General features: G+C 50.8%; 7 protein-coding genes across 7 annotated transcripts; 2 read left to right on the plus strand and 5 right to left on the minus strand.

Moving 5' to 3' along the window:
* Positions 1-118: 118 nt before the first annotated feature.
* BDW70DRAFT_156943 (phospholipid:diacylglycerol acyltransferase) lies at positions 119-2,114 on the plus strand (the record flags this gene model as incomplete). Its single annotated transcript, XM_073740269.1, has 3 exons — positions 119-442; positions 497-1,904; positions 1,972-2,114. The coding sequence occupies 3 exons, from the start codon at positions 119-121 to the stop codon at positions 2,112-2,114; spliced, it is 1,875 nt and encodes a 624-aa protein (XP_073599096.1).
* A 466-nt stretch (positions 2,115-2,580) lies between these two features.
* BDW70DRAFT_108310 (uncharacterized protein) lies at positions 2,581-3,396 on the minus strand. Its single transcript, XM_073734464.1, has one exon. It carries the CDS (start codon positions 3,232-3,234, stop codon positions 2,701-2,703), a length of 534 nt encoding a protein of 177 aa, XP_073599097.1. The 5' UTR covers positions 3,235-3,396; the 3' UTR covers positions 2,581-2,700.
* Positions 3,397-3,558: 162 nt separating this feature from the next.
* BDW70DRAFT_156944 (phosphatase PAP2 family protein) lies at positions 3,559-4,934 on the minus strand (the record flags this gene model as incomplete). The annotated part of the gene is made up of 2 exons (XM_073740270.1): positions 3,559-4,456; positions 4,513-4,934. The coding sequence occupies 2 exons, from the start codon at positions 4,932-4,934 to the stop codon at positions 3,559-3,561; spliced, it is 1,320 nt and encodes a 439-aa protein (XP_073599098.1).
* A 4,707-nt stretch (positions 4,935-9,641) lies between these two features.
* BDW70DRAFT_156945 (VIT1/CCC1 transporter family protein) lies at positions 9,642-10,572 on the minus strand (the record flags this gene model as incomplete). The annotated part of the gene is made up of 2 exons (XM_073740271.1): positions 9,642-10,173; positions 10,226-10,572. The coding sequence occupies 2 exons, from the start codon at positions 10,570-10,572 to the stop codon at positions 9,642-9,644; spliced, it is 879 nt and encodes a 292-aa protein (XP_073599099.1).
* Positions 10,573-11,846: 1,274 nt separating this feature from the next.
* BDW70DRAFT_129738 (uncharacterized protein) lies at positions 11,847-12,824 on the minus strand. The gene is made up of 3 exons (XM_073735673.1): positions 12,405-12,824; positions 12,196-12,324; positions 11,847-12,127 (listed from the first exon to the last, which is right to left on the minus strand). The coding sequence occupies exons 1-3, from the start codon at positions 12,611-12,613 to the stop codon at positions 12,115-12,117; spliced, it is 351 nt and encodes a 116-aa protein (XP_073599100.1). The 5' UTR covers positions 12,614-12,824; the 3' UTR covers positions 11,847-12,114.
* Positions 12,825-13,474: 650 nt separating this feature from the next.
* Positions 13,475-16,057, minus strand: BDW70DRAFT_129743 (carbohydrate-binding module family 48 protein). Its single transcript, XM_073735674.1, has 5 exons — positions 15,785-16,057; positions 15,565-15,700; positions 13,896-15,285; positions 13,759-13,847; positions 13,475-13,701 (listed from the first exon to the last, which is right to left on the minus strand). The coding sequence occupies exons 1-3, from the start codon at positions 15,805-15,807 to the stop codon at positions 14,137-14,139; spliced, it is 1,308 nt and encodes a 435-aa protein (XP_073599101.1). The 5' UTR covers positions 15,808-16,057; the 3' UTR covers positions 13,475-13,701; positions 13,759-13,847; positions 13,896-14,136.
* Positions 16,058-17,862: 1,805 nt separating this feature from the next.
* BDW70DRAFT_129746 (cyclic nucleotide-binding domain-containing protein) lies at positions 17,863-19,722 on the plus strand. The gene has a single exon (XM_073735675.1). It carries the CDS (start codon positions 18,130-18,132, stop codon positions 19,366-19,368), a length of 1,239 nt encoding a protein of 412 aa, XP_073599102.1. The 5' UTR covers positions 17,863-18,129; the 3' UTR covers positions 19,369-19,722.
* The last annotated feature ends 26 nt before the right edge of the window (positions 19,723-19,748 follow it).

A 19,748-nucleotide genomic window follows, 5' to 3' on the forward strand; every position in this document is an offset into this window, starting at 1 on the left:
CGGTGTATGATTGCTTCTTCGTGATATCGATTTGCCTTTCCTTCTCTCCTTTCCTCATTTACCGCGTTCCCATACCCTACCGCAGCCGATCCGTTGGCGATCGCTGCCGTCTCCATCTATGATTCGTCGTCGTCAGGCCAAAGACGACAACAGCGACGATGTCCAGGCCACAGCTCCCGCGGACTCGTCACCAGAAAAACAGTTCCCACCGGCAGCGGTAAAGCCTAAGAATGAGAGGAAGCAATCATTCATCACGAAACCCAAGAGCAAGCGGCGCAATGGACTCATCTTCCTGCTGGGCGGAGTCTTCGGGATCTTCTGCGCGGTTTTCTTCGCTCAGCAGCAGGACGTCATTAGCCTGGACTCTTTAATGGATCTGAATATAGACTCGTTGATGGATGTCATTCCTCAAAGTATCATGCGGGATGCGCGGGAGTTCTCGGTATGTTACTGTCTTGAGATCTGACGGAGTGGTGCTAATAGTGGTTGACTGCAGCAACATGAACGCGATACTGTCAGTTATGATGCTTTCTCCGTCGGCCTACATCTTCGGTCTCAGGGGGTCGAAGCAAAACACCCGATTATCATGATCCCTGGTGTTATTTCGACGGGACTCGAGAGCTGGGGAACTAGTCCTACGTCACTGATGTACTTTCGGCGCAGACTCTGGGGCAGTTGGAGTATGATGCGAGCGCTAGTGCTGGACAAGACTGAGTGGAAGAATCATATCATGCTGGATAAAGAAACTGGGCTGGACCCGCCGGGGATTAAGCTGCGTGCGGCCCAGGGGTTCGATGCCACGGATTTTTTCATCACAGGGTACTGGATCTGGAACAAGATCCTAGAGAACCTTGCAAGTATTGGGTATGACCCGACAAATGCCTACACAGCGGCCTATGACTGGCGACTATCGTATTTGAACCTGGAGGCCCGGGACCACTACTTTAGCCGGCTGAAGTCGTACATCGAGACCGCGGTGCAGGTGCGTGGTGAGAAGGTGACGCTTGCCTCGCACAGTATGGGGTCGCAAGTGGTGCTCTTCTTCTTTAAATGGGTTGAGAACCCAGCCCACGGCAAGGGCGGCTCGGACTGGGTGAACCGACACATCGCCAACTGGATCAACATCAGCGGGTGCATGCTAGGCGCCGCCAAAGGCCTCACAGCCGTGCTATCCGGCGAAACTCGAGATACAGCGCTGCTCAACTCGTTCGCCGTCTACGGGTTGGAGAAGTTCCTCTCCCGCGAAGAACGCGCCGAGATTTTTCGCGCAATGCCCGGCATCTCCAGCATGCTCCCCAAGGGCGGCGAAGCAGTCTGGGGCAATTCCACCTGGGCTCCCGACGACCAACCAGGCCAGAAGATGACCTATGGCAACATCCTCAACTTCCGCGAAACCAACTCCACCTTCACGCAGAAAAACCTCACCGTTCCCGAAAGCCTCGCCTACCTCCTCGACCAGAGCGAGCCGTGGTACCGGGACCAAGTCCTAGGAAGCTACTCACACGGCGTCGCACACACAACCGCCGAAGTTGAGGCCAACGAGAATGACCCACGAACCTGGCTGAACCCGCTCGAGGCTCGCCTACCGCTTGCACCAGACATGAAACTCTATTGCTTCTATGGCGTCGGCAAACCAACCGAACGAAGCTACTTCTATCAGGAGGAACGGGATCCCTTCGTTAATCTTAATGTTAGCATCGATACGACCGTCACAACGGCCGATGGCACAGATCACGGCGTCGTCCTTGGTGAGGGCGACGGCACCGTCAACCTATTGAGCACGGGCTATATGTGCGCCAAAGGTTGGCACATCAAGCGGTATAACCCGTCCGGAATCAAGATCAAAGTTTACGAAATGCCGCATGAACCGGATCGGTTTTCGCCACGAGGTGGTCCAAATACAGGTACCTCTCTCCTTTCCCTTCCTGGTTCCACTCTGACGTCGCATGCTAACAATATGTGAATATGAAGGTGACCATGTCGACATTCTCGGCCGCGCCTCTCTCAACGACCTTATCCTCCGCGTTGCTGGTGGCCGTGGCGATGAAATTGAGGACACCTTTGTCTCGAGGATAAAGGAGTATGCGGAGCGAGTTAAGATTTATGAAGAGTAGACCACTGAATTTAAGGATGAATATTTGCATCGACGTAAAAAAGTAATAATAATTACCCACCCCTACTCACCCCTTGGCTTGTTATGATTATGTATACATATGCGCATATGAATAATATTTCACGTTTAAATATTTAGTCTGCTTGCTTTGGGACATAGTGTAGTCTTCGAGGCCCAGATGGGCCCGCGGCGATGCCAAATGGTTTACTGCGTTATGGTTCGGCTTCGCTAATATCGCGTTGACTAGAGTTGTTCGCGATGTTAGTTCTATTACAAGCAAGAGATATAGACAATGTGGCAATAGTATACAAGTTGCCTTCATAAATCATAACACTACCGGATTATAACTAATAATACTGCTGCTATGGATAATTTGCCCCCACCACACACACTCTATCCAAGTGAAACGAGAAGATGAGGAGAGGGTCCAGGAGCGGAGTTTGTGAAGTGAGGAGGATGTGATAGGTAGGTGTGGGAGCGTCAACCCATAGCAAGCAAGTCAAGTCACCGTCCAACAGGTCGAGAATCTAGGGTTAGCCGAAGCCGGGTCAAATCGGGACGCGTGAACATCCTTCCAACAAGCCCCGTCAGCGCCAAACTCTCCTCCCAACCTTGCACGTCCAGTGAATGTCAGAAAGCAACACAGTAGCCATGTGTATAGCCCCCGGGTAATATGTGGATGCAGTCCACTTTGAGCGAATGGATAAACCATGCGAGCAATCAAGAAGAAGGTCCATCCTTCCCCTCTTTCTATATGCTAATGCAGAGTTCGTGATGCATTGCAAAGCAGAAATGTGAAACCGTCTATGCACAGCGAGTGAAGTGCAAGAAGAAAAGGCGCCCCATTCCGTAATTTTCCCCATATAAATGCTTCCAGTCCCAAGCGCCAAGAGTATGAGCGATCGACACGAATGGTAAAAATAATTATATAGCATAATCGAAACGAAGAATAAGGATGGGTTCGACCAGGTCAAGGTAATAGCGGACGATAGAAGTGAGAATTGAAGTGGTGTGTCTGGGTGGACACGAGACAAGCGAGTGTTACCGACGGGGGTTATCGGATGGTCTTCCAAGAGGCTAAACACCAAAAGGATGCGTAGCCCCATTATGTCCATTAACATTATGATGGAGCAACGGCGTGTAGCGATGAGCGATAACCCATGCCACGTTCGAGCCCAACCCGGTTTCGCAATGTCAAGCAATGTACAGTGAAGTGCGGCGGAAAGAGAAACAGTATCCTAGGCGGATTCGGACCAAGGGACATTAAGGTCGAACCCATGATCTGGGACGCCGAACAAAGGGTATTAAAGATATATGTGTCGAAATGTGCTCGATGCAATAAAGCCAGAATTTCGTGAAATGTTCTAACGCCGTCTCGTAAATAGATGCAGTGGAAGGAGGAGCGAGATCGCTATATGCAGGTATCGAGTTTGGTTTGCGGCTACTCAAGGGCTGAAAGTATGCCTGCCGGACTCAATATCGGTATGTGGGGAGGTCAGTGCCTCAGTTTCCCATGAGTAATGGTCGTCAACGGGACTCAAGGAGCCTGAGGAGACGGAGGATGAAGAACCAACAGTCCATTCATCGCTGTCAAGATTGAAGTCTCCGTCATAGCCAGCCGCACCATACCCATACTCCAGGGCAGACTCGCCGAATTCCACATAGTCGTAGTCCCAACGGAAAGTCTTGTCGAGCTGAACACGGGGAAGGAATCGGGTCTTGGCGAAGTAGAAAGCAATGGCGGCCAGGAGACCACCCGCAACCAAATCAACCGCATAGTGATGTGAAAGGTACATCGTTGCCCACCACATCCATAGAGTATAGGTCACGAAGACGGGCTTCATGCGGGGGAAAACATGACTCATGAAAAGTGCAGCCAGGGTTGAGTCAGCAGCATGCAGCGACGGAAAAGCGCCGAACACAACGGGCGACTGATGAAAACCGGATGTGTAAAGGTCGATGCCGAAAAGCTTGTCAATGCGGGCAAGCCCTGCGGGATCACCTTGGATGGAGTAGTCTGCCGGAGCTAGACCATAGCGATTCTCATACCAAGGTGGAGAGCAAGGGAAGAACAGCTGAATGGTAACCGCAGTCATACTGATATAGCCGAAAGTGCGCGCGAAAAGGGGAACAGTGCCGGGCGGACCGAAGATAAACATGATCAACGAGCACACAAACGGAGCGCCATAATGGCAGATACCGTAGGGTAGCCACGCCAGCACGTCAAGCACAACGTTCTGGTGAGCGGATAGAATGTTGCTGATGTTTGCGCCGTAGAGAATATTCTCCAGTGCAGGCAAGACACGAACCCAGATCGCAGGGCGCCAATCGCTTGGGATGAACCTGCATGTGTAAGTAACTGCTGCACGGGGTCTGGTAGCGGGTTGTTTCTAACTCACTGGCAGGCGTAGAAAAACAGAAGCCATCCGGCAATCGGCAGAAACGGGAGGAAGAACTGGCGGGTCATAGGTATCAGGAGAGAGAATAGGAGCATGGAGAAAATGGCCGTTTTGCCCAAAGGCCCGGGCGACTCAATAACGGTCAAAGAGAAGATGCCCACAATCAACAGAAGCAGATATTGGAAGTCGTAAACCGTCCATCGGTGGCTTTGGAGCGATCGTAGTGTGTCTGCAGGCGATAATGACGTCTGTAGAGAGGCTATTGACGAGGTGGGAGACGCTCTACTGCGCAATTTGGACCTCAACTTCCGCCGCATGCGATGCGGGACGAGCAGTTGGATGGACCGCCATGGAACCTGGATCTGAAGCTTTCCAAACTGGTTCTGCGTGCGGTCCTTCCACGTGGGAAGCGTCTGATTCATGGTTGCGGCGAGTCTTGCGGGCAAGACACAGCTATAATTCCTCCAGATTAGACTCCGTCTGCTTTCTTTCTCCCCGATTGTACAAGAGTTGGAAGGAAGGCGACAAATAAAATCGGTCGCGGAAGCGGCAGAAAAGGGGTCTTGAATAACAACGCCGTTAGGCAACGAGCAGGGTGCTGACGGAGTCAACCCGAGCGGGAAAATTGAGATCGGATCGAAGAAGACGAAACGAAGCGCACGCTCCGGTCTCCAGCGGCCAAACGAGGATGTCTTTGAGCCGTCACGTTGCAGGGGGTTTCACTGACGCAAGGCGAAGTGCAAGGGCGCAGCAGTCGAGAGGAAAACCTGGAACGAGGAGGTCGGGAGGGAGGCAGATGGCCACGGAGCCGGAGTTTAGACCTGATGGGCGAACGACTGAAGACGAGGTTGGAGAGAAGCACCGATAGGGAGAGGAAGAGGAAAAGGTCGACGAGAAGATGATGAGGAAGCGCCAACACCTTAGCCTCTGAGCCTTGGCTGAGCGGAAGTGCCGGCTGCGAGTACTGAGTATTCGTATTTCAGAAGTGTACTTTACACGGAACCTTGCTGCGCCAAACCTTGACGGGACTAGCTTAGACTAGCTTGGACTAGCTTGGACTAGCTTCGGTACCGGACGATACAGAGTCCGAGCCGAGGGTGCCTGAAAGCCTGAAAGGTGGAGAAGGCCAGCCGCCGTAGGTAAGGTGGAGGAGAAAATCTTCAACAACCAGACTATCGATCCCACTACTGAGCCACTTTCGGGCTTCAAGGACCAAGGTTCAAGATTTGCAAACTCTACTCTAGTAGGATTTCGGCGTCTTTTGCAAACTCTTAGGTGAGCAGAGTCAAGAGTTTACATACTCGAATGCTGACTGACAAGTCTCAGACGCACCCCGCTAACCGCCAGCCGCAGAGGTGACCGAAGTCACAGGCGCCGAGTATGAGATGTGATAATGGATGCAGCCTCTCACAGAATCAGAGTGAGCAGGGAAAATTCAAATCAAAACAGACGGCAGATCCATCGGACCATCAGTAGGTTACGGGTAGCCAACTGGAAGCCACAGATCTGCTGGCGCTGGCCAACCAAATGGGTCCCTACCGCCAAGAACCAGTCCCCTGACTGTCTTCATTTAACTTGCAGTCTAGTTCACCACCCAGCTCCCACCAGCTCCTGGATACTCACTAGAGCTATCGATATGGTGAGACGTTGAGCTTCTAACAAAGAACGATTCCCAGCCATCTTCTTTTCCAGCGGCTGCATTCTACCATTCAGGCCGGCGCTACCGAGTCGAAAATTGTCGCCGTCAGGATACGACCGGTAACCGCGGAAGCGCATTCAACGATATCAGTCAGGATGGCCTGACATCAGCTGTTGAAGGCGGCCTCGGCCTCAGCTCGGAAATCGGACATCCACAAGGCTCAAGCTCCCGTGAAAAAAACTCCGAGATGCTCAGGTTGTCAACTGGCCAACACCATTCTTTACATGGAGTTATTATTATTGGACGATTTCGTGACAGCGAGCAGTCAGCACTAGAATGGAAAATATGCAGGGCTTTGGACGATTAATTAGGCGCACGAGACCACCAAAAGAGGGAAGTGTGATAATACGCCGGGGCGGTCGTCAATACGGGGTTAATTACCGCTATGTGACATGATTACGGCATGATACGCATGATGGAACGCGGTAAACCGCGGATCAAGATCTTGATGCATTTGAACCTTGTCAAAGTCACCTGCCATGCGAGAAGTATTACTATCGACCAGGAAAGACTCTAGGCTGATCCCCGTTGCCAGAGCATGCGAGCTTCTGAGCTTGCACCGCGAAGACGCGGTCCTCCGACTCGACCTGTATTCGTGTCAGTCGGCGGCGCTATTCGCTAGGGTTTCAGGATTGATTAAAGGGACGATGAACAGGCATTATTCAAGCGTTATCTCATCGGCCCCCTCGCATCCGTAATCAGACTGGGTGCGACATATGCAATACTTAACTTTTTACAGAGGACATTACAGTCAGACTGCGCATCGGCCCCTGTTCGGCTCTCGTATTCGTTCAACAGCTGAGTAGTCCAAACATTGTTGGCGCAAACCCCAGAGGCTATGCAGTGAGTTTCGGCATGAAGTCATTGCTGCATACCACTGAAAGGGGTAAGAGCAGTCGATCGTAGAAGGCGTTGTAAATAGACCTCCCTTCTCTATGGCCGTGCCGTAAGTATACCAAGCACAGCCTCACCAGGGCTTGCGATAATCAGTGAGGCTTGACCATTCCTTCATCATTTTCCGATCGGACAAGAAATTGGGGGTTCAATCTAACATCACCGGCATGGTTTCTTGTCACTATTTAGCAAACAAGCCTCAGGCCATTCAGACTCGCCTTATCCCAGACGAGTGACTTCATGCCCTGCATCATAACTCGATAATAGGCCAACGGCATGATGCTACCAAGTGGACCTCAGCCCTGCTGGCATCCTGATTACGGGCTTACCGACGACTCACGGTCGCTTCCCTCTCGCGCCTAGATGGATGGCTGCATCAACTGGCATCAGCTGAGTCGCATTTTTTCAGTCATCAAAAATATTCCGCAATCTCGATGGCTTTGGGTAGCCAACGAGACGATCGACCACAGGCAGTTGAGCTGTGTAGGATCCTCCGCGATTTGGACAACCCTCTCTCATGGTCCATATCTATCTTGCCATGGATATCGCGGTCTACAGTGTAGGAGCACATGCACGTGGAATAATAATATTGTCCGATCAGCGAATAAGTCAATCTTACGCTGGCCCTGAAGAACAAGGAACAACCCCGATTTTCAGATTGCCCAAACTCGTGTTCCGTTGGATATGTCGGATCCTCAGCTCAGTTGAAATCGAAACAGTTGACCATGCTGAGGCAGATTAGCCGGCAACCCCGGTCAGCAAACCATACTACATACTCAGTCGCCCAACATGCCGTTCTCCCAGTCCAACTTCACCAGCATACTTCATATTTCGTGAATCTACATCATGTTGTGGATTCTTCATGAGATCATCACATTCCTCAGCGACCCAAAACAAAGCTGACACCTGCAGGCCCGGGGACCGGGGCCGCAGCCATAATTCTTCGCAGTATATTATTCTCCAGTGTAAACGTGCCCTGAAAGCCACAGTTGGCCGGGCTGTTCTCGGTCTTGTATCCATGTGCTCGAGTCTCAGCGAGGTATGCGTCGAGTGAGTCCCTAGCAGGACACCTATGCGGAAACTCTAGGTCGCAGATTCCTTATGGACACCATAGCAATGCAAAGCAAATTATGGTCTATCACAATGCCGACGATATTATTCAAGGTCCGCCACCTTACATCGTACATACTCAGAGTACGTCGCAACTGGGCACAGACTCCAGAACTCTGTGGCTATGGCGGGGGCCGTGGCAGTGCATATTAATCAAGCCCCTTGCGTTGTCGTTTACAGCGACTTGCAAGGTGCATACCATACTGCATCTAGCGCCCATAATTCATACCATCGTCATATCAAAGCTCCAGCACTGCCGCCGCAGCTGTGGATCTCAGCCGTTTAATTAAACTCTCCGACTATTGTTTCATGTCACCAGGCCGTTCAAGACTCCTCTTCTGGCCCCTGGCTACGCTAGGCAGCAGGTTATTTTGTTGGGAGGCTCATCCACATCCAATAGTCCACTTGAAAAAGGTACAGTTACCAGTAAAGTACACCTGGAGCGGGGTAGGTTGTGTCAACTAACCAGGGTTGGTTTGTAGAGGAGTATACTCAGCCTCAAGACCCGATCGTCATAAATATAGACTCCCCATATGGGGCATGACCGTATTCGTTTACATTGCTTCTCTTTACTAGAATGTAAAGAAAATGGGTATTTGTAGAACTCGGCTGCCTAGGTTGTTGCTCTCCTTCTCTCCTATTTTTCTGTACGTATGCGTTTGTACTGGCAAAGGGGCTGAGTGTATAGTACATCGTTCTTGCTGATGTCGATCTATGTACTTTACGATGTGGATATGGATAAGGCAGGTTGTTAGGATCCTGACAAAACTTCTCTTGAAGAAAGGAGGATATGGATACCTCAGGTGCCTAGGATGTTCAGGAGATGCTTCCCGGTACGCAGGCAAACAGCGCCAGGCGATGACCACAAAGAACAGCGCGCTACGGGGTCTATCAACAGTCTGAGTCACGCCCAGCTCTGAGTATGCCTGGGCTGCCGCGGCGATTCTCTTGATTCGGGACGAAATGCAAGTGATTAGAGCACACTTGGACAAAACTACATTACGAAGAGTTAACCGCAGGGGTAAAGCCATCGTTCGGGCTACTCAGGAGTACCAGAGTCCGCTGAGATTCAAGATGGATTTTAGAAATAGTCTGGCGTTTAAAGCATTCTTCAAACTAGCTAGAGCAGCGATACATCAAAGTCGATGCAGTGACCTCTTGTTATGTATGTAAAGGTAGAGAGCATGATATATAAAACCATGATGTCAGAAACGAGAGGCTTGCCGGCTTCACGGTATGATGCTGTAGGCCAAAAAAGCCTAGACTGAGTATTCATCAAATCCAATGATGCAATCCGACGCCGTTTGTCCATATATATATAAGTATGTAGATAACACCTTTACCCCAACACCAAACCCATGATCCATGATCATAGATGCAAATATATGTCGAATATCCATACCATCTCTCAAACACCTCCAGAACTTTAGGTATCTTGTCCCGAATCAGACCCGCCCAACGCCTGAAACCCTCTAACGAGTCCCATGGCACATCCCGCTGCAACCCCACCCACAATAACCATCTGCAGACCCCCCCATGCTCCCTTCTTTATATTCTTCGGCCCTGCCCACCCAGACACAAAGCAAGTCTTGCCATACCCAAAAACAAACAACGCAATCGCCATCGTTGCAATGCTCCACTTCAACGCCAGAAACGCCTGGTCTGGGCCGACGAAGAAGTACGGAAGCAGCGGGACGAAGCCGCCGAGGAAGTAAGAAAGGGCAATGGTGAGGGCGCAGGTTAGGGCTCGGGAGCCAGAGGGTTCGGGGAGGGTATGGTGGAATGTCATGAGGAAGGAGGGGAGGTGCGGGGAGGATGTCAGGTGGCTTGTTAATTGAGCAAGCAGGTGGTCGGGGAGGTCGTAGGGAGTGAAGATTTCGTGAATTGTGTCTGAGACGGTGGCGGGGGACGTGAGTGTTTCCTTGGTGGTTTCCTTGAGGGTCGCGTGGTAGGATTCCCTAACCAAAGGTTAGTGAAGGAGTCTAAAGATACAAAGACGAGGGGCAGTACTCTTCGCTCTTCGCACCGAGATAGCCACCCAGTCCCATAGATATGGCGCCAGCAATAAGCTCGGCAAATCCACCAAAGACGACGACTTTGGTATCTCCCAGCGCCGAGAGACCTGCTGTAAGGGCGAAGGGGACCGTCATCCCATCCGAAAGACCGATGATGGCGTCAGATATTACTCGTCCGTCAATGAGCTTGCTCTCTTTGGCTTCGCGGGGCTTGACTTCGCCATTTGTGCTCCCTCCATCTTCTGAACGTGAGAGGTCATGAGAGTCTTTTTCCACATCGTACTCTGCTTCTGTAGTCGGGGAGAGGAGGCCCTTGAGGGAACTCAACGAAGAAAACGACATGTTGCGTGCGGTGCGTGCGGTGCCTGCTGTCCAAGGACTGAATTGAACAACTGAGACTCGCAGACGATAAAACCCAAAAGGCCAGAAAACTGACTATCAGAGCAACTTATACCAGGCTCAGGTTCTTCCCGTCTCCAGCACCATGGATTCCGTCTCCAGAAGACAAGCTTAGCCAGACAGATCCACCTACCAGACGGCGTCTATTTGAAAGAGCATCGCTGCACGAAAGACAACAGACAAACTGCCCTCGTGCCTGGCAGCGTCCAGTCCGGCTGCCATGGAGCTTATCAGCTGCCCCGAGGTCCACGACGCAAGGGCCTATAACGAGCGGATGACCAGCAACGTGCTGGGCGATCGCCGGTCATGAGGGGCTACTCTTGGCACGTGGCGATCTGACTCGTTTGATTCGCTGGGCGAGAGCGTCATGCGGGGTGACAGCCAATGAGGATGCATTGACTGGGCCCAAGCTTTGAAAGGGTCGGCTTGGCGTTGCACGGGCGGGCTTAATCCTTGCAGGCGTGAAGAGCCGATGTGACTCTGTTCGGTATGAATACAACCTATTGTTAAGCAGGATTGGGGATTGGACAATTGGTGAATCCAGGGAGAGCTGGGATTGGAGATGTTCTCGGGAAGTCGCAAGGTACTCTTGATCTGGGACGGAGGACTCCGATAATACTGTTGTCTCTCCAACATGAACATTGTTGCACCGGGTAATTTAGAGCATATATCCGTCTACTCGGCTCCATTCTCTTCGAGTTACAATCGGATACAGCTGATGAAATTGCGGGCCTCGATGCGAGGATTTCGAGAAAAGTTGGAGAGACTAAATTGACATTTCAAGTCCCTGGGAAGCCAACCCCATACGTGGAGAACAGTTAGTACTACTATCTCACCTACTGCGGACCTCGGCTGGTAGGCCTGGGAATATTACTTACAAAAGACATATACAAATAGCTTTGTTAACTACAGCCTGAGATGCATGTATTGCTGGCTTTGCGGCGCTTTCAGTGCGTGGTGGTACGCAGGCATGAATACGTGACTTTAGCTGGACAGACCAGTTGAGTCTATATCAAAACCAATACGACTTTTGGTTGTTGAATACAGACTAGGCCTCGATCGAAGCTCGATGACGGAGTTGTAAGTATTATGTATGTATACTAGATCTGATCTAATGTCCGCAGCAGTGGAACTTGATCAACGGCTCTACTACTTACGGAGTATGCATGTCAGGCCGCACCGATGATCAGGGTACTCACCCCACCGCAGAATCTAAATACTAGGAAGTGAGAGCTTTTTGATAAATAAGTAGTACGTAGCTATCCCTATCACTCGATACATAAAAGTTGGGAGCTGGTAGCAAAGAATGACTTCACCTGATTCATCATTCGTCAATCGTGACTGCTAGAAGAGTAAGAATAGCTCTGTGCTGCAGCCATGTATAGAATCACTGATTCTTATATAACCCTAATAAGGCTCTCCCAGGAGCCCATCAACCGAGATCGATGTCTTTGGCCACCTTTGTCTCAGGAGCCGTTTCGATAGTCAATTGGAACGTCTGCAGATTGCTCGAGTTAGGCTAAATCCCTCCAGTTAAGGCAGGCAAAACGAGGTTAGACAACTCACCCCTTCCTATGCACAGCCCTGAACTCGCCGTTCCCAGCCCCGCTCGCAGACCCAGTAGACCCCGTCATATTCCAGAGTCTGCTCTTGTACGCGGGGAATGAAGTATGGTTCCAAATGTTGACGAGGATACTGCGCGGCGCGTTAGCCACATACCCACTCCAGACTGCAGACCCTCATATCAAGAAGGTATGAGATAAATAGGTATGTACCTCTGACTCCGATCCACATACTCCTCTTCCCCAACCTCACGAACACCAACCTTCATCCCGTCTTTTGTAAACATGACGTTTCGTTTCTCCATTTTGCTCCTTGTCTTGTCCGAGACTTCTTGAATGATGCTGTAAGCGACGAAGCCAACCACTGCGAGCACGACGACCACGATGAGGAGGACGATGAGCGGGATCAGGCGGTTTGCCATGGCGGTTCAATTTTGAATAGGAAGGAGGCGGTGCTGATTCTTGGTTTGATTCTATCACGCACGTTAGAAAGTTAGTTGAGTCTGATAATGTCTGAACGAATGAAAAATGAGGCTCAGCAGTCGGTTGGATGGTTGAGTAGGTGAGAGGGGTCCGTCAGTGCAAAGATGGAGACGAGACGCCCGATCGTGCCGTAGGGCTGAGCGGGTGACGTCGGCGATGATCGATGTGATCGGTTACTTACCACACTAATTGTTGATCCAAGGGCTTTTTGCCTTGTCAGAATGTTATGAGTTTCAATCAACGAGGAGATCTTGTCCCTATTTATATCTCATTTAACGCAGAAGAACAAAGAAGAGAATTTTTCATAAATAAGGGAACAAAAGAAAGCGACAGCCCTGCGTTTCGGCTCCGCGGCAAGAAAATCCTGGTGCCTGGCAGCCCTGGCTGGTATGCGCGCATCTGAAGCGCTTTCGCTGTGGCTTGTATGGAATCTGGAATTCTTTATGCGCCCGATTGGGAAGCGAATTGCGCGGGGGTGGCTGTGATTTGCTAGAAATGTTAGTTATAGATTGTGGACAGCCTTGTGATCTCGATTCAGCTGCACTGGGTAGGTGGACTTGACGGATGGAACGCACACTGGGGTCTTGCAGAAGGCAAGTGCATAGCGTCAAATCAAGCCAGTAGATATGACTATCATATTATCTATCTTTCACTGTTGTTTGACTGCGATACTTTCAAAGGAACTAGTCAATGCATGTCTAAGATCAACAAACTTCCGATTGCAGCAGTGCTTTCATTGAGTCCCAGTCACACAATCACACAATGTCGTCATGATGAATCATATCTATTCCAATTCATTGAAATTTCACCTCTTCAATGGGTAACATCTTTCAGATTCATTAATACCTATCACTTCTTACATTTCCTTGAAGCGCGTCGCCTCCACCATTACTTGATCTACTATGCCCCAGACTAGGGCTTACACTAAGCCTTCACTATGTGCGATGTCCCCTTCTTTTTCTTCCCCTTCTGCATCCAGTGCGGGACGGACCAGAACCCGTGCCGGTGTAAGATCGTGGGTCCGACACTAGGTACTTCATACAACCCATCCGTTGACCTCAAAAAGACGTAGCGTGCTGATGACTTAGGGTTCGTGGTTACAATTGCTGCGGCGGTGATCTGCTGGCCTGCCTCGATATTCTGCGGATGTGGTTGTACGAAGACGGGGAAAGAGTGAGTATACATTGATTTTAAAGAGAGAAATGTATTAACAAGAGCTAGTATGCTAGGATACCCGGTTAAGCTGAATGGTCAAGTGGCCAATGCTATACCTATATAGAATGTTGTGCAATTCACAAAGGTTATTACTCAATTATACACTTAACTCAGCCTGTTCAATATTCATTGTTCGAGACAAAACATGCGGGTAATCATGTATAATATGCGTAAAAGGTATCCAAATAAATCATCAATTAAATCACGTCCCGACAAGTCATCCTAGAGCGAGGCTAGGGCTAACCACTCATTTGAACTTCTCCTTCAGCTTGGCAAAGATACTGGAGCGCTTCTTCTTCTTCTCTTCTTTTCCGGGTGAACCGGTCGAGGGTACTTCCGAGGTTTTCGAGTCGTTGGCAGAGGTTGTGCTTTTCTTAGTCTCCCCTCCAGTAGTTGATGCTCCCGTAGCAGGCGCTCCTGTGTTCGACTCTCCGGGCTGTGGCGCTCCAGTATTGGATGCTTTAGCACCCGAGGGGGTTCCTGTCCGTGGTGACATCTCTGCTGAGCTGGGTTCCGCAACGCTAGCTCTGGGTGCAGTTTCTGTAGTGGCTGCGGTGGTGGTGGGCGCCGGTTCACCGGCCGAGTCTGCGACCTGAACCTTCTGTTGAAGCTCATGCTCCAGCTCCTTCTTCTCATCCACAACTTCTTGCTGTGCAGCTGCTTCTGGGTCCCTGTGTGCTTTGGAGATTGACTCTCTGACAATGGCAGGGACATCTTCCACGGGACCTGTGCTGTCGGTTTGTTTCTTATTCTCAAACGGAACATTGGCAGCAAGCCCAGCGGTTGTGGACGTCGGCGCAGCGGATTGCACGGTGACTCCGGGGTCGGCGGGTGCAGAGTTTGTTCCGCTCCCCATTGGCAGGCTGGACTCGGGGATCATGGTATTCGAAGCAGGAGGAACAGAGAACGAGCTACCCAGTCCTGAGCTGTATTGAGCGTGTGACTCGTTCGTGTCGTGCGTGCGAACAGTTGACTGCACAGTGTTTGGATTGAATGTACTAGAATCTGGGACTTTCTCTCCCGGCTTCAGATGGATGGGATTGCCAATGCCGCTAGAGGCTGGGATAGGGTTCACCGAGTACTCAGACAAGGGGGTGTCTGCAGGGAACCCTCCGGGGACATTAGCCCTCTGCTCAAGAGGGACGTCCTTGTCCAGCCCCGCCGTTGTCGATCCGGGGGCCAAGTTGCTCTCCTTGGAGACTCCACCAGCTAAGCCGGCGGTTGTGGCGTTGGGTGTCACGCCAGAGGCAGTAGCCATGTCTTGCGCACCGTTCTGTAGAGCCGCGACTGAATCCGCTTGGATCTGATCCGGATAGAGGATGTTGTTGATGTTACTGCTGCCGTCGTCCTCTTGAGGTAATCGGTTATCGGTAGTCCAGTTGCCGTCGACGACAAACTATAAGTGATAGATATACGTCAGTGATACGAAAAAATGTATTCACGAAGCGAATCTTATAGTTTTATAGAGAAGGGTGGAAGACCAGTAAGCGCTAACGCCATGACGTCAATGGCCGTTGAGGCGACACAGCACGGCGTCATCACTTCGGGCACGACGAAGGAGCCTAGCTTGCTTTTGGAAATTCCCGTCGGTAGAAGACTCGAGAAAGCAGGTTAAGCAGCTATCCCTGGAGCTGCCCGCATGAGGTTGGCATGGGAAGCTGATGAAATGACATACCTTGAAGTGCACTTTGTCGCCAGTCACCGGGAGGTGGACTTCCTTCTCGAAAACATCTCCTTTCCGATCCAACCTGATTGTCTTGCCCCAGTCATCAAACGTCCCTGTGACGAACACCTCATTGGCATTGTAAGGCCTGGATTCGAAAATAAGGGTCGGGGTCAGCGAGCCATGGTGGATAGCTGGGTCAAGGCAAGTTAATTGGCCTCGAGCAACTTACCATCGAAACGTGTAGCTTCCCATTTTATGAGAGCTATGGTATGGGCTGATGCGACGAAGGAGAGAGGAGATTTCCGGACATCCAAGTTTAGGAGTAATATAGCAAAGAACAGGACGGAGCTTTGGGGTGCTGCACTGATAAAGCGTGAGGGGGCTGGGATTGGATTTGCGGTGCCGGCAGCAGGCAGCTTTGGGCCAAAGCGGGGTGGCGGTCGCGCAAGTTGTCTTTCGGAGGATTTAGCATTGACAACGCCCTAACTTTGATAAGGGCAGCAGCTAATACAGTTCTAGTTGACCTGGGTTATTTTGTGCATGTTCATCACCCTATTCAAAGTAGCGGTGGGAAATACTTTAAGGTCAGGCACACCAGCGTAGTCTAGACGCCGGATCTAGACACCAGACACCAAGGGTAGCATCCAGACACTAAGACACCCAACGGTGACCGGGCTAGTGGCTGAGTTACTGTCTAGCTCAGCTTCCTGATCTTTTGGTTATCATTGCTCTGTATTTTCAGTTTGGGTTTCTAGACTCTGCAGGTATCTAGCCCAGCTGAGTCGAAACTCGCTTGTTCGGCCCGATGTGCACTACCTGCGGGTGGTCGACGGGCACCGATTCTCTTTCGAAAATGTCCTCAAAACATTCTTCTGAGTATAATTTCAGTCTGTAGCGCTTCGAGACCTTCCTATCCATGGGTCAACTTTCTCTGGCTCTCACACCTAATCGGGGGAGTCGCAGTGCGCAGTGGACGTTGTTTACATCATGAAGAATGAATGGACGACGTCAGCGATGATCTCAACACGAGCTGGCGAACAGCTGGAGAGGAGCGAGATGGCTCTCTCCTGATTCAGAGAAAATTGTGCGGTAAGCTTGCCAATCCGGCAAAGGTTCCTCCGTGGCGCAATCTGGCTTCTGGTCCAAGACGGTCTGACAGCATCGTGAGCTTCTAGAAGACATCTGGAAGGCGGTTAGACAACGTCGAAGCTTCCACGCTGCAGCCCCAATAATATTGGTAGGTTATAGGTTAAATAGTTCACCAGACATCTGGATCCTTCAAGTCTCATTCGATTAAGGGGTGAGGGTAATCCGCTGCACTGCATCTGCCATCTTCGCCCTGTTCTCAACTATTGATTTCTTGATTAGCTATTGACCACTAGTGAGCTGCGAGCACTGGGCGGGGAGACCACCGGTGACGTTGATCCGCATTCTGCAACCTCGGAGACAGAGATCATCTGAGATTCCGCACAGTAGACTTGAGTAGTACTCAAAAGCCGTTATTCTTTGCCGTCCAATTATAAATAAAATTTAGCTGGCGCTGAATAGGAAGACTGTGCGCAGAGAGAATAGGGGCTCGCCAATAGGCAGAAGCTCGTGTGCTGGCGATACCTACTTCCCTGCAGAGAGCTTCCTAGTGCTCCCCCGCCTTTTCGGCCTTCCGAGTCCCCCTCCCGCCCGTCTGCTTTGATACCTACTTATTCTTAACATTATTCCCTCTATTTCGCATCTGGACATCTGTCTTGACCGACGTCCTTTCTACTCGTGTTTTACTCCCTTCTGTCCATTTTATACTTTGCCCAGAGGCGCCTACCTTACTCGTCCAGGATAACCTCAAACCCAGTTCCTCTGCTTAACTCGGGAGCATACGACATATCCAAGCATATAAGAACAGGGATTTGAACGCCAGTGCCCCTCCAAGCTGTCGATATCATTTGTGTCGATACTAGTGTTGCGCCTCGTTTACGTGCAAAATCAGGCGAGAAGAAAACAACAAGCAAAAGATCACTAAAAGTAAGTAAAGAAGTCTGAGACTTTCTTTGATGCGGCCTTCCTTTCGTCCCTTTCTAGGAGAGCAGGTGTCTGGCGCACATCAACGACACGACCGCCTTTCAAAGAGAACGCCTCTTTGCGTTTCGTGGGTTTGAGCTCCATTCAACAGCTTCAAACTCTGGTTTGATCTGCCTTGGACACTCCAATTCGTCCCCAGCTCATCTGATACCCACTCAGCACCGTCAGAGTCAAGTTGTTCCAGTCTTGCTCCCAAAGCTTTGTTCCCAGCTCTGTCGGTTTCTCTACCCGCCGCCCCTCCTTCCTCCCTCCCACTTTCTGCTGATCCTCTTCGACCTATTGATTTCGTACATACATATCTTCTTCTCTTCTTCGCCTGCCTACTCAATTGTGCTTGCCTATATCTTCAACTCATGACCTCCTTTTCCGATCGCCCTACTCGCTGTTGATCTACGCAATTCGCCTCTAACATATCCGTATCAGTTTCTTTGTCTCGCCGCCCCCCTCAACTGCGTCGCAACTCTAGCTCCCGCTTCATCCTAGCCAAAGATCACAGTCGGCAACATGTCGAACTACTCGCATTCAAGCAATAACCCCTTCCTTAAGGTGTCAACGAAAGAGGATAAACCCTCGTCGTTTCATAAAATCGCAGAGGACGAGGAGTACGAGGTGACGTCACCAACCGATGCAACCTTTCGAGCCTCCAAGAACGCCGACAACTCGGCTGGTGGAAATAACCCGCTCGAGAGTGGTCGAGCTGGAGAATCGGGCGATGGAATACGCTTTGGAAGAGATCCCTTTGGTAATTTCCAGGGTGGTGCGGAAGGCCAGGACGAGTCCTCCGTCGACCCTAATGGTTTCCGCCCTACGGGTGGCCCCGATCATGGCTTTCCCAACAACTACGCCCTGGGCCGTCGAACGTCCGTATCTGCTGAATCTCTGAACCCTACATCCGCGGGATCAGACAGCTGGACCCCGCCGAGCCACCCGAAATCGGAAGAACAGCTCGCCCGGTTGAAGACAGCCGTCAGCAACAACTTTCTCTTTTCCCACCTGGATGACGAGCAGTCCAGGACGGTACTAGATGCTTTGGTTGAGAAGCCTATACCCGCAAAGGATATTAAAGTGATCTCCCAAGGGGATGCCGGCGACTATTTCTACATTGTTGAAGAGGGCCATTTCGACGTTTATATCAATCCCTCTGGCTCCGTGCAACCGGGCCCAGACGGGGCTGGTACCAAGATCAGCACGATCGGCCCTGGCGGCTCGTTCGGAGAGCTGGCTCTAATGTACAACGCGCCGCGAGCGGCAACTATTGTATCGACAGAGCCTAAAAGCACCCTATGGGCTTTAGACCGTATAACCTTCCGACGCATTCTCATGGACTCGGCATTCCAGCGACGACGCATGTATGAGGCTTTCTTGGAAGAAGTCCCGCTCCTGTCCAGTCTCAAGCCTTACGAACGGGCAAAGATCGCGGACGCTCTCGACACAATCAAGTTTCCGGCCGGGGAATATATCATTAAAGAAGGTGACCCAGGAGACGCCTTTTACCTGCTTGAATCCGGCGAGGCCGAGGCTTTTATGGAGGGCGTCGAAGAATCCGTGAAGTCTTACAAAAGGGGAGATTACTTCGGTGAACTAGCCCTACTGGACGATAAACCTAGAGCAGCCAGCGTTCGCGCGAAGACGGAGGTCAAGGTCGCCAAACTTGGTAGAGATGGATTCAAGCGTCTGTTGGGCCCGGTGGAAAACATCATGAGGAGGACGGAATACTCGTCGAGGCCATCTACAGCTACATAAGCCTGGCGCCAACAGGCGTACTTGCTCAGAACGATTCTCAGTTGGTTTCAATGTTTTGTTCCTGCGTTTATTGTATATTGACATTATAAGGCAAGGGTCCGCAGTAAGGGAGTGTGTTTTCATCGCGAAGAGGTTAGAAAACTCCCATTTACCGAGCGAATCATTGGTTTTGTCCTTGTTTCAGATCTGGAGCATCGTCCGCTCCTGGATTGTTCATGCAGTTATCTCTTCTCTTGCGGAATCTTTCTCACTTTTATATCTTCCTCAGCAACTGCCATACTTGGCATTCAATCCATCAGTCATCCGTCATACGACTGCTGCAGATTGGACGCCACAACAGGTCTATGCTGAAATGGATCAGGCAGAGTAATAGACCTTCC

This window comes from Aspergillus foveolatus (genome assembly GCF_047715535.1).
Source record: "Aspergillus foveolatus strain CBS 279.81 unplaced genomic scaffold BDW70scaffold_7, whole genome shotgun sequence".
Classification (NCBI taxonomy): Eukaryota; Fungi; Ascomycota; class Eurotiomycetes; order Eurotiales; family Aspergillaceae; genus Aspergillus; species Aspergillus foveolatus.